Source organism: Bufo gargarizans, chromosome 8 (genome assembly GCF_014858855.1).
Source record: "Bufo gargarizans isolate SCDJY-AF-19 chromosome 8, ASM1485885v1, whole genome shotgun sequence".
Lineage (NCBI taxonomy): Eukaryota > Metazoa > Chordata > Amphibia > Anura > Bufonidae > Bufo > Bufo gargarizans.
Window position 1 is genome coordinate 151852335 of NC_058087.1, and position 14125 is coordinate 151866459.

The 14125-nt window shown below is 43.4% G+C and overlaps 1 protein-coding gene across 1 annotated transcript in view; it reads left to right on the top strand.

Moving 5' to 3' along the window:
* LOC122945456 overlaps positions 1-14125 on the top strand; it is a 200344-nt gene that overhangs the window by 109458 nt on the left and 76761 nt on the right. The window contains exon 24 of the mRNA XM_044304524.1: positions 4397-4478. Coding sequence (XP_044160459.1) covers positions 4397-4478 — 82 coding nt within the window. The remainder of the gene's footprint in view (positions 1-4396; positions 4479-14125) is intronic.

The following is a 14125-nucleotide window of genomic DNA, read 5'->3' on the forward strand; positions in this document are numbered from 1 at the left end:
ATGGTGGACAGATCCGTTTTCTATTGTGTCATAAAAAACGGATCTGTCTCCATTGACTTGCATTGGGGGTCATGCCGGATCCGTCTTGCTCCGCATCCCAGGACGGAAAGCAAACTACAACATGTTGCGGTTTGCTCTCCGGTATGGGAACGCAACTAAACGGAACGGAATGCATTTTGGAGCATTTAGTTCTGTTCAGTTTAGTTTTGTCCCCATTGATAATGAATGGGGACAAAACTGAAGCGTTTTTCCGGTATGAACCCCTATGACAGATCTCAATATCGGAAAACTAAAACGCTAGTGTGAAAGTAGCCTAAGAAAAGCAGTATGCTGTAGATTTTGGTGTTTTTCAGACATTTTCATATCACATATCTCCGTGCTAAGCCCCATCCGTCATGCTAATCTCTACCCTTTTTCTAGCCACTTCAGAAAAGTGGCGAGAAGCTTAAAAAGTGACAACATGGTGTGTGCTGTAATTTGTGACTTTTTTTAATCAAATGTTTATTTTTATACAATCCATAATGTTCTACCTATACGTGCCATTAGTCGATATATATTTTAATGAAAATTCCTTTTTCTAACTTAAAGGGATTTTCTCACTTCAGCAAATGGCATTTATCGTGTAGAGATAGTTAATACAAGACACTTACTAATGTATTGTGATTGTCCATATTGCTTCCTTTGCTGGCTGGATTCATTTTCCCCTTACATTATACACTGCTTGTTTCCATGGATACGACCACTCTGTAATCCAGCAGCGGTGGCCTCTCCTCTCTGTTTTAGTAACTACTTTAATTCTCAGAATATTTCATGTAACTGCTGTGCCATTCCTCTATTATTCCTGCTAGAAGTTTATGAATTAACTGTCAGCAGTCTGTAAGTTGTGGGGTGTGCCACTGCAGAGTCTACAACTATCCAGTCAGGGCTGCCAGTGTCCGATTGTGCAGGGACGCCCCCCCATTCCCCAGTTAAACCTTTAGTGTAGACGCCTGGCAATTCATTCATAAACAACTCGTAGGAATAACAGAGGAATGGAACTACACAGTTATATGAAAGGATGCATTACATAGAGAATGCCAGTTGTTACTAAACAGACGTGTCAGGAGAGGTGAGAGGTCCTCTTTAATTTCAATGTATAGACAGTATGCAATAAGCGCCCTCTTGTGGGGAGTGCAGGCAATTGGAAAGTTTGCCTTTTGCTCCTTGTCTATGCAGGAGACTTGGGACTCAGTATGAGAAAAAACCTGCTTCTAAATGCTTCCAACTACTGCCAGCTGGCAATATCAAGTGTTGTTATTCTGAAGTACATGTGCCTAGGAGAACAAAATAGCTCAGCTGTGAAGCAATGGCTACCCAAGTTTATAGAACAGGACCGCTGAAATCCGAAACACGCGTCATGTGCAAAGCTGACAATGTCAGCATAAGCAAAGTGAAGAAAAGACTAGGCACTTAGTGTGCGGTAAGGTTTAAACGCCACAGAGATGAGTGTTTCAGATCTGTATAGGGTAAATAAGCTTGTAGGATACATTCACATGACTGTATGTCCGCAAAATACGGATGACGTCCATGTTGCATCCGTTTTTTGTTTTTTTCTTTGCAGACCCATTGACTTTAGTGGGTCCATGAATAGGCCAATTATAGGACATGTTGTATCCTTTGCGGAATGGACATACAGATTGGGAAAGCACAGGCACCGTCCAATAAAATAATGGCTGACAAATGACCACATTTACACTCCCTCCAGCCAAGCTTGCCCTAGGTCTGACACAGCTTTTCAGCTTGCACCAACAACCAATACTCAGGTTAGTTACAACATCCATGACACATCTTGTGGCTAAGAGATGCCAGTATCCACAGCCATGTTGCAACAGGTTGTGGAAAGCTTGATAAAAGGGAGTCTGTCAGTAGTTTATACAATGCAAACCTGTTGACAGTGTGACGCACGACAACGGCCATGGGTCCCTTAAAGGGACACTGACAGGCCCAATTAGCATATTGAGTTATATATATCACAGTACAGGTCATATAAAGTGTATTAGAATCATGTAAGTAGCCCCCCTGCCCACCTTATAAATACGGAAATATAAAGTTTTATAACCTGCTTGTCCGGTCTCCAATCTGCCCAAGGGGCGGCGTTTCATCTGAAAATGAGATGAAGGGGCGGCGGCTACAACTCTCCAGATCACGATCCTGCGCATGGGCAATCGAATCCTCCTGGCATCGTTCGTGTGTAATCTTCTGCGCCTGCGCCCCACCGTGGTTAGATCGCGCCTGCGTACACACCCTGCCTGCGTCCCCGAGCCTCTGCCTCATGCGCATGCGCCAGACACTGTTCATAGCAGCAGCGCTTCAGGCGCATGCGCATGAGGCAGAGGCTCGGGGACGCAGGCAGGGTGTGTACGCAGGCGCGATCTAACCACGGCGGGGCGCAGGCGCAGAAGATTACACACGAACGATGCCAGGAGGATTCGATTGCCCATGCGCAGGATCGTGACCTGGAGAGTTGTAGCCACCGCCCAGCGAAGTGAATATTGATGAGCTGGGCGGGGCTTCAGAACGGCAGTTGGGAGCGGCTGGCTGGGCGCATTTTCAGATGAAACGCCGCCCCTTGGGCAGATTGGAGACCGGACAAGCAGGTTATAAAACTTTATATTTCCGTATTTATAAGGTGGGCAGGGGGGATACTTACATGATTCTAATACACTTTATATGACCTGTACTGTGATATATATAACTCAATATGCTAATTGGGCCTGTCAGTGTCCCTTTAAAGCAAATATTTTTTGTGACGCCAGTTGCTCTGAAGCAACAAGGGCACAGGGCCTCTTTTAGTGTAGTAGTAGATGGTACCCAGGTGTAGGAATGCCAGAGTGGTGTAGGTTGGCCTAAATTTCCCTTAATGTTGGTGCACGTGTCACGGCACTCCTACCTGGAAACACTGGATCCGAGGCGTTTTCATCCGAAGCAGAGGGATTTGAAGAAATAACTTGAGTCCAGACCTTGTGATGAAGTTCAATAACAGCTTTATACTTGAATAAACATTTCGCCAACAGTTTCAGGCTTTGTCTTGGTTCCCAGCAGGCGTTAGAATTAACTCTGGCAGGCAAACAAACTCAACTCCGCTACATCTGTTGCTCTCTGGCTCTGCTGTGTTGACAAGCTTACTGTATAACTCTGCTTCTATCTTTATGCCGCCACTTCTCTCTGTAGTCTGTCTCTAGATTAATACCAGGTAATCTATACCTCCTGGCTTCGAAGACTTCAGGCTTTGGCCTCTGTGTCCAGCGCTGAAGGTGCTCTAGCTGGCTTAGGCAGGACACGTCCAGCAAGGACGTGGACCTGCTTCCTTCCCCAAGCAGGGGGTACTCTCCACTGACCTCTAACTAACACCCTCCCCTCCTTAGAGGGAGAATTAGAATGGAAAGAAGGTTCCATCCTCTGCAAATGTAGCTCTGCCATTCCTGCTGCCACCTACTGGTAAACCAGGTAAATTACATGAACATTAACAGTTACATAGGAATAGCAATGCACATTGTATAGGACCTGCAATAAACACACATGATAACATGAGGTTAACCAATAAAGACAGTAGCAGGGTACAGAAGTGGTAATGCCACTCTGGGTCATTACAACAGCACTAGGTAGGAGTGGGGAAAGCAGGACGAATATTTATTTTGCAGAATGTTTATTATCAGGACTAGGGTGAATATGAACTTTTATTCTGCTTGGCACTTTTTCTGCAAGTGCACTGAAGGCAGAGCTTCACTGTGACGTGTCCTCTGCTCTCTGTCTTGCGTATCTTCATAGACCCTGTCCTCTGCTCTGAACGACAGCTGTTGTGGTCTTCTGGTTGGATGCTACAGCTGTCACACAAACAGAGGGGAGGGCTTGTGAAACAGCTAAATACAGAGAGCGGTTCAGTGAAGCGCTGCTTACTGGGTACTTGCAGTAACAGCAGAATAAACATTCATATTCACACTACTCCTAATAAGAAAATATGTCCACACAAGTATGTTTGTCCTGCTCTCTGCAGCTCCTACCTAGTCCTGTCACCTGTTTTGCAGGTTTACAAAATTAAAAAATAACAAGTAGCAGCAGGATCAGACTAGACACAGAGTTTGTAGTCTGTAACTATGGAGACAAAGACATCTGCATCAGACCTTTAGACACAGAACGGTAGATAGTTTCTTCATATTTTAGTTTAGAATTTTAGATGCCAAAATAAATAATACAAAGATAAATTCTTTACATTTCATGTAAATAACTCACTTGGGGTTTTTAACTATTTCAGTTTCTCGCTGTTTTATTTTTCCATGATGTGAAGATGTCATATAATAAATTTTTTATAATGTAATATATTATTCATCACATCAATACTTATTATTTTGTCATCTAGTGAGGAACTAATTGTGAAAGCAACGCACAGTGTACCAGCCCTGCAACCCTATATTCCGAGCCCCAGCACCTTCATCACAGGGGTAAGCATCTTTCTAGTGATGGATGAACAGACAGCAGAGATGAGTGAATTTCTGTAAATTCGGGTTCTGATTCTATAGAATCGATCCGATCATCGCTAATTGAAAATATTGTTATATATGACATATACTGAGTTTTCTATCAGGTAAGGCCTATATTTCTTTCCATGGGTGCAGTATTATGGAAATTATTGCGGTTAATGCTGCTATGGCAAAAATATTCCAATGACATGGTCTGGATGGTGGCTGATTAGACCCACAAACTGACAGCTAATTTTCCAAGAGGCAAATACGCCCAGAGCAGTTGTCATTTTGCTGGTCATACAAAATGCATTTCTTGGCACATAAAAATAGTGAACACTAAAGCCATTTAACCCCTTAATGACCAGGCCTTCAGAGCCAATTCCTGTTTATGATTGCATGTTACTCATTTTTAGCTACAAATATTTTTTAAATTGGCCTTTATTAATAATATTGAGCCATTCTGTTACAAAGGGTTACCGTTTTTTCTAGCTGTGTGGCTGGTACTTTCACTTTCCCTTTGTGCTGGTCATCTAATAAACCTTATCTGTAAACTACTGAGAGGTCACAAACACTTATTGAAGCCACATTCTTATCAGTAAGATATGAACTGAGCTATAATGAGTGTTTATAAGGTCAGAGAGCAGAGATAAGGAGTCCGTCTGCTCTCGGTCTGACGGAAAAGACAGAAAATCCAAAGGATGCTAGTAGAGCATGTCAGCTGTGTACAGAACAAGGGAAGCCATATTTCCCATCTAGGACATTGATGGTATATCACTAGGATATGCCATCAATGTCAGATAGGTGCAGGTCACACCTCCAATCTCCAGAACAGGGGCCTCAAAAGTGAGTGAGAGCACACAGTGCATGTGCTTGCTCTTCATTCACCGCTATGGGACTGCCAGAAATACCAAGCCAGTGCTTGGCTATTTTCAGAAATCCCATGGTGATAAAAGGAGGGTGGCCACCCATGCACAGTGTGCTCTCCCTTCACTTTCTGTTCTGGAGATTGGAGGTGTGACCTGCACCTATCTGACATTGATGGTGTCCCTGATGGGAATACCCCTTTAATAACCAGCAATATCTTTTCATTTTTGCCATTTTTGCCTATGTGCTGTCTGAGGCCTTGTTTTATACAGGAGAAATGGTATGGTTTTTTGGCATTGTGCAGGACTAAATGTAAATGATGGTGTAATTTATATAGGGAGACCTTTATTAACCGTTATACACCACAATCGTTGCGTATTCAAAATGGCGTGCAACAAAATTTGCAGCTTTTCCCCACTCAACACTTTTCTGAAGTGGCAAGAAAAGAGGATGTGGTGTGAGCGGGGAAGCGGGCGGGCCGGCAGGCCCAGCTCATTTATCATTTTCCACGCCAGTTTTTGACATGGAAAAAGTCTTAAAGAAAATGTGTCAACAAAAATTGTATCTGCCAGTTTAAACCAGATAGTAACACACATTTTTTTTTTCTAATCTGACTTTATTTTCTGATTACCAATTTTTTTATTTCTGAACTTGATCATGGGGCGGCTATCTTGCCTGAGCCATTCTTAACAGCACCTTCAAAGCATAAAAAAATGACTTTATGGCGACCCCATGGGCCATAGACACAATGGTCAGAAGGAGACCTCATTGACTTCAATAGGAGAGTTTTCCAGGCCGCTCTGTGACCTGTGCAGAGGTGATTGTACAAGGAAAGAATAGATAGGCTGTGACAATCATCTATTGTGAATGATGGATCCTGTCTTATCTATACACAGAGGTGATATCATTACAGGCAGGATTAGAATAATATATAACTGCAGTAAAGTAATCTGTAGAAAGCAAGAAGATGTTATTAGACTTAGTGGCCAGTGTGAAAACTGCAGGATTTTTTGGTTTTTGTTTTAATATAGATGCTGACATGGAAAATTGAAAATAACATCATTAAAAATTATTAAAAAATATGTTAAACATAAAAATGTAATGTAAACAATAGGTGATTTTCTGATGACACATTCCCTGACACCTATGCTTGCTGGAGGAAGTGCTAAACATATGTAGAGACCTGTGCCTCTACATAACTGTGGTGCTTCGCAGAGGGACTTAGGCTACTTTAATATTTTCCGGTATTGAGATACTGGGAAAAAAACGCTTCCGTTTTTCCCCATTCATTGTCAATGGGGACAAAACATAACTGAACAGAACGGAATGCTTCAAAAAGCATTCCCTTCCATTCTCATAACGGAGAGCAAACCGCAGCATGCTGCGGTTTGCTTTCCGTCCTGGGAGGCGGAGCAAAACGGATCTGGCATGACGCACAATGCAAGTCAATGGGGACGGATCCGTTTTCTCTGACACAATGTGACACAATAGAAAGCGGATCTGCACTCCATTGACTTTCAATGAAATTAATGACGGATCCATCTTGGCCATGTTAAAGATAATACAACCGGATCCGTTCATAATGGATGCAGACGGTTGTATTATCAGTAACGGAAGTGTTTTTGCTGAACCCTGCCGGATCCAGCGAAAACGCTAGTCTGAAAGTAGCCTTAAGACTGAAGTGGAAAATACCATATCCCTCATAATTTTTTTTGCTAAGGAAAGACAGAAAAATATATTTTTGCTATAAATTTTTGACGCTGTTCATGTTTCACACTAAATAATTTGATTCTTCAGGTTATTTCGGTCACTGATATGATTTATATTTTATGTTTTTATTTTTATATAACCTATACACAATAAAATGTATTTTATACTAAATCTTTATTGTCTATTATGATTTATTATACACTATTTTTGGGGGGGAGGATTTCATTGAAGTGAATGGGGGGGCTTAGGTGTAATTAAACCTGCTTACCGCTGCAATTGTGACAGCGGGCAGGTAAACCATTAAGGGAAGGCAGCGGCCTTCTCTTCAAACATCCTATTGTTAGGACTGCTGGATGTCGGCCCCAGATGATCTATCCTCAGGATAGGTCATCAATATGAATAAAGCAACACCACCTTTAACCCCCTTCAACTGCAACAAAGCCAAAAGACGTTGCTGCAGACTGAGGCCATGCATCTCCCACTGTCACAAGACAGTGGGCACTCGTTAGGTGGTTAAAATCCTTCCTTCACCCTAATGTAGCTTAAAAACATTATTATGAAGGGACTTAGTAGGGTCTTTTTAGTCATTGTTTTCCTAAAAGAGTGTTTTTTGCACCTTTGATGCCAGTATCAGTTAGGACTGGAATTGCTCTTTTAAGGCTACTTTCACATTAGCGTTAGTAGGGTCCGGCAGGTTGTTTGTCCGTACTAACGCTAGCCCATCTGTGCCGCCGGAAGTACGCTGCGGCCCCTTTAACTATAATGGGGACGGGCGGGAGATGAAGCCGCAGCACGGCAAACACACGAAGAGGCGACCGGACAAAAACTGCAGCTTCCATTTGTTACAACATCGTTCCATCAGTAACGCCACCCAGCTTCTCCATTTCTTGTTTGATTGATAAACCTCAGAACTTGAAGCGATGACCCAGGGATAGCGAAATGCACTGAATTTAGCTGCTTTATGCTCCCTTCAAAGTGTCATGCAAACAAACATATCCGTTTTGCAGTCTGCAAATCGCAGATCCTCAAAAACAAATGTGTTGTCCACGTTTTATTTGCAGACCCATTAATTATTGAGTCCATGGTCCGCATTTTACAGACATAGGGGTTCATTTATTAAAACTTGCATTGTCCCACAATCCGTCACTGAAATATACCTAATATAGGCGTATTTCAGGATTATAAATGACCACCATAGTCTATCTTTTTGCAGAACGGACATATGGATGCGGAAAGCACACTGATGATCTGTACTTTCCGCATCCGTATGCCCATTTCGCAAAAAGATATTACATTTGCTACACTTGTCTGTAAAATGTGGACCCATTGAAGTCAAGAGTGGCTGAAGTGCATGCACAGTTTCCTGGACATTTTTTACAGCTCTTGCAGTTCAGTTGAATACTTGAGGGACCATTTGACAATCAGATTGAAGACGTGCGCCATGCAGGGCACATGGGTCAGCCCTCCCTGATGCAGCGCAGCGTTCCTATGTCTATTTGGCGAGGAGATTTATTTATTGGTGATGCGGAGCAGTTCCTCCCCGGTGTGGCTCAGTTCACCAAGGCTGACCAGGTGCAGAACCGCATGACAACGCCTAGCTTTGCATAGGTGATGTGCAGGAGGACCACTGTGAACTGTGCCTAGAGGGGAAGGTGAGGACAAGGTGGAGGATGAGGAGGACATTGGCGCAGAAATCCCAGCATTACAACTGGGAGGAGGCATTGTCATCACCTGGCCAAGATGCTGGTGTGCCTGGTCTGGACATATATTGTGTTACAACTCCATACGTCAGCGCTGGCATGAGCTCTACCAGACACCGAGAAGCCTAAGGACTGGCCCAACTTTTGCTCAACATACGTGTGCAGGGCTGGTACAGCATTTTTGGAAAAGTAATGTCGGCTTGGGACTCTTTTTGGCAGAGCAGTCCTGTTCATAGAATTGTAAACTGTTTAACCACCTCCGGACCGCCTAACGCACGGAATGTGTCCGGAAGGTGGTTGATTCATTCCTCCTGGAAGCATCCGTGTGTCATCTCGCGATAGCCGAGATTTCCTGTGAACGCGCGCACACAGGCGCGCGCGTTCACAGGAACGGAAGGTAAGCGAGTGGATCTCCAGCCTGCCAGCGGCGATCGTTCGCTGGCAGGCTGGAGATGTGATTTTTTTAACCCCTAACAGGTATATTAGACGCTGTTTTGATAACAGCGTCTAATATACCTGCTACCTGGTCCTCTGGTGGTCCCTTTTGTTTGGATCGACCACCAGAGGACACAGGTAGCTCAGTAAAGTACCACCAAACACCACTACACTACACTACACCCCCCCCTGTCACTTATTAACCCTTTATGAACCAATGATCACCCCTGATCACCCCATATAGACTCCCTGATCACCCCCCTGTCATTGATCACCCCCCTGTCATTGATCACCCCCCTGTAAGGCTCCATTCAGAGGTCCGTATGATTTTTACGGATCCACGGATACATGGATCGGATCCGCAAAACGCATACGGACGTCTGAATGGAGCCTTACAGGGGGGTGATCAATGACAGAGGGGTGATCACCCATATAGACTCCCTGATCACCCCCGTCATTGATCACCCCCCTGTAAGGCTCCATTCAGACGTCCGTATGATTTTTACGGATCCACGGATACATGGATCGGATCCGCAAAACGCATACGGACGTCTGAATGGAGCCTTACAGGGGGGTGATCAATGACAGAGGGGTGATCACCCATATAGACTCCCTGATCACTCCCGTCATTGATCACCCCCCTGTAAGGCTCCATTCAGACATCCGTATGATTTTTACGGATCCACGGATACATGGATCGGATCCGCAAAACGCATACGGATGTCTGAATGGAGCCTTACAGGGGGGTGATCAATGACAGAGGGGTGATCACCCATATAGGCTCCCTGATCACCCCCGTCATTGATCACCCCCCTGTAAGGCTCCATTCAGACGCCCGTATGATTTTTACGGATCCACGGATACATGGATCGGATCCGCAAAACGCATACGGACGTCTGAATGGAGCCTTACAGGGAGGTGATCAATGACAGAGGGGTGATCACCCATATAGACTCCCTGATCACCCCCGTCATTGATCACCCCCCTGTAAGGCTCCATTCAGACGTCCGTATGATTTTTACGGATCCACGGATACATGGATCGGATCCGCAAAACACATACGGACGTCTGAATGGAGCCTTACAGGGGGGTGATCACCTCATATACACTCCCTGATCACCCCCTGTCATTGATCACCCCCCTGTCATTGATCACCCCCCTGTAAGGCTCCATTCAGACGTCCGTATGATTTTTACGGATCCACGGATACATGGATCGGATCCGCAAAACACATACGGACGTCTGAATGGAGCCTTACAGGGGGGTGATCACCTCATATACACTCCCTGACCACCCCCTGTCATTGATCACCCCCCTGTAAGGCTCCATTCAGACGTCCGTATGATTTTTACGGATCCACGGATACATGGATCGGATCCGCAAAACACATACGGACGTCTGAATGGAGCCTCACAGGGGGGTGATCACCTCATATACACTCCCTGATCACCCCCTGTCATTGATCACCCCCCTGTCATTGATCACCTCCCTGTAAGGCTCCATTCAGACGTCTGTATGTGTTTTGCGGATCCGATCCATGTATCCGTAAAAATCATACGGACGTCTGAATGGAGCCTTACAGGGGGGTGATCAATGACGGGGGTGATCAGGGAGTCTATATGGGTGATCACCCCTCTGTCATTGATCACCCCCCTGTAAGGCTCCATTCAGACGTCCGTATGTGTTTTGCAGATCCGATCCATGTATCCGTGGATCCGTAAAAATCATACGGACGTCTGAATGGAGCCTTACAGGGGAGTGATCAATGACAGGGGGGTGATCAGGGAGTCTATATGGGTGATCACCCCCCTGTCATTGATCACCCCCCCTGTAAGGCTCCATTCAGACATTTTTTTGGCCCAAGTTAGCGGAAATTGTTTTTTTTTTTTTTTTTTTTTTTCTTACAAAGTCTCATATTCCACTAACTTGTGTCAAAAAATAAAATCTCACATGAACTCACCATACCCCTCACGGAATCCAAATGCGTAAAATTTTTTAGACATTTATATTCCAGACTTCTTCTCATGCTTTAGGGCCCCTAAAATGCCAGGTGTAAAAAATGACCTGTGAAATCCTAAAGGTGCTCTTTGGAATGTGTGCCCCTTTGCCCACCTAGGCGGCAAAAAAGTGTCACACATGTGGTATCGCCGTACTCAGGAGAAGTTGGGGAATGTGTTTTGGGGTGTCATTTTACATATACCCATGCTGGGTGAGAGAAATATCTTGGCAAAAGACAACTTTTCCCATTTTTTTATACATAGTTGGCATTTGACCAAGATATTTATCTCACCCAGCATGGGTATATGTAAAATGACACCCCAAAACACATTCCCCAACTTCTTCTGAGTACGGCGATACCACATGTGTGACACTTTTTTGCAGCCTAGATGCGCAAAGCGGCCCAAATTCCTTTTAGGAGGGCATTTTTAGACATTTGGATCCCAGACTTCTTCTAACTTGTGACAAAAAATAAAAAATTCTAGGAACTCGCCATGCCTCTCACGGAACACCCTGGGGTGTCTTCTTTCCAAAATGGGGTCACTTGTGGGGTAGTTATACTGCCCTGGCATTCTAGGGGCCCTAATGTGTGGTAAGTAGTTTGAAATCAAAATGTGTAAAAAATGACCGGTGAAATCCGAAAGGTGCTCTTTGGAATGTGTGCCCCTTTGCCCACCTAGGCTGCAAAAAAGTGTCACACATCTGGTATCGCCGTACTCGGGAGAAGTTGGGGAATGTGTTTTGGGGTGTCATTTTACATATACCCATGCTGGGTGAGAGAAATATCTTGGTATAAGACAACATTTCCCATTTTTTTATACAAAGTTGGCATTTGACCAAGATATTTATCTCACCCAGCATGGGTATATGTAAAATGACACCCCAAAACACATTCCCCAACTTCTTCTGAGTACGGCGATACCAGATGTGTGACACTTTTTTGCACCCTAGGTGGGCAAAGGGGCACACATTCCAAAGAGCACCTTTCGGATTTCACCGGTCATTTTTTTTACAGATTTTGATTACAAACTACTTCTCACGCATATGGGCCCCTAAAATGCCATGGCAGTATAACTACCCCACAAGTGACCCCATTTTGGAAAGAAGACACCTCAGGGTATTCTGTGAGGGGCATGGCGAGTTCCTAGAATTTTTTATTTTTTGTCACAAGTTCTAACTTGTGACAAAAAATAAAAAGTTTTAGGAACTCACTATGCCCATCAGTGAATACCTTAGGGTGTCTACTTTCCGAAATGGGGTCATTTGTGGGGTGTTTGTACTGTCTGGGCATTGTAGAACCTCAGGAAACATGACAGGTGCTCAGAAAGTCAGAGCTGTTTCAAAAAGTGGAAATTCACATTTTTGTACCATAGTTTGTAAACGCTATAACTTTTACCCAAACCATTTTTTTTTTTTACCCAAACATTTTTTTTTATCAAAGACATGTAGAACAATAAATTTAGCGAAAAATTTATATATGGATGTCATTTTTTTTGCAAAATTTTACAACTGAAAGTGAAAAATGTCATTTTTTTGCAAAGAAATCGTTAAATTTCGATTAATAACAAAAAAAGTCAAAATGTCAGCAGCAGTGAAATACCACCAAATGAAAGCTCTATTAGTGAGAAGAAAAGGAGGTAAAATTCATTTGGGTGGTAAGTTGCATGACCGAGCAATAAACTGTGAAAGTAGTGTAGTGCAGAAGTGTAAAAAGTGGCCTGGTCATTAAGGGGGTTTCAGCTAGCGGGGTTGAAGTGGTTAATTTCTCTATGAGAAATTGTTGACACTGCTGTGGCTTGTGTGGCTTCTTATCAGAAAATATTATTACACTAGTGGTAATGTTTGTCCCGTTTTGAACCCAAACCATCTGATTTCTAAAGAAATGTCACTTGATGTGGTATGATAGCTACACTTACCTGGTCTTAAACACGTACACGGCTTTTTGACTTGAATAATCCCACAAGCTGTAAATGTAAATCATAGACGCTTGCATTATTTTCTATTTTTTATTTATTTATTTTTTACATTTTCATAGCTTTTGCAAAGAAGCCAATAAAGACTTAGATTCATTGGGAGATTGTGGTGCAAGATAGGAACTTTTCTAGTTGCATAATGTTTATATTGCTTTATAGTTCCCACCACAAATGTTCCATGGATAATCTGTGAATCAGCAGTGATATGTGGGAGGTTTGCGTCAGCAATTGATTTAGGTTAAGTCTCACACACATTGGGAGCCTCTTAAAATATTTTCTGTCCAGAGAAGTTTGGAAGACATTTTCATAATTATTTTTTTTATCAAGAATACAATTAGTACTACTATACTACTGTTATCCATTGCCATGTCCGTAAATAATAATTTTATAAAATATCACATTCTGATGTGAACACATGACAATTTACAGTGGTGCTACAGTGACTCTGCACTCACAGGTCAATTTTACAGGAAGTTCTATTGATTATATAACATGTGCCCTCTCTTTAAAAAAAAAGAGGTTCTTCAGTAGCTGCAGTGTGCATTATACAGTGCTGTCCCCAACTGCTACAAAACAGCATAAAAGGGATCCAAATGAGCTCTTAACAAGCTCTGCCTGTGATGCCACCAGATGTAAGGCAGCTATCCTATATGTCAGTGTTCGGCCCTTTATATAGGCCTTGAGACATGACTCTGATATTAAAAAAGCCAGCAACTCATCTGCAGGCAGCTGTTTCGGGGTAAGGCCTTTTTAAAGGGTGGAACATTGACTTATAGGATAGTAGCCTTTCATTTGGTGGCATTAGAGGAGGCGCTTGGTAAGAGCTCATTTGCACCCCTTTCCTCCCAGAATTCCAGAGGAGCATGTATAGCCTATAAGTCTCCTCACACTGATTAAGATGCCCTCTCCCCAAGGAGAGATAGTACCCCCAAAACAGCATAATGCA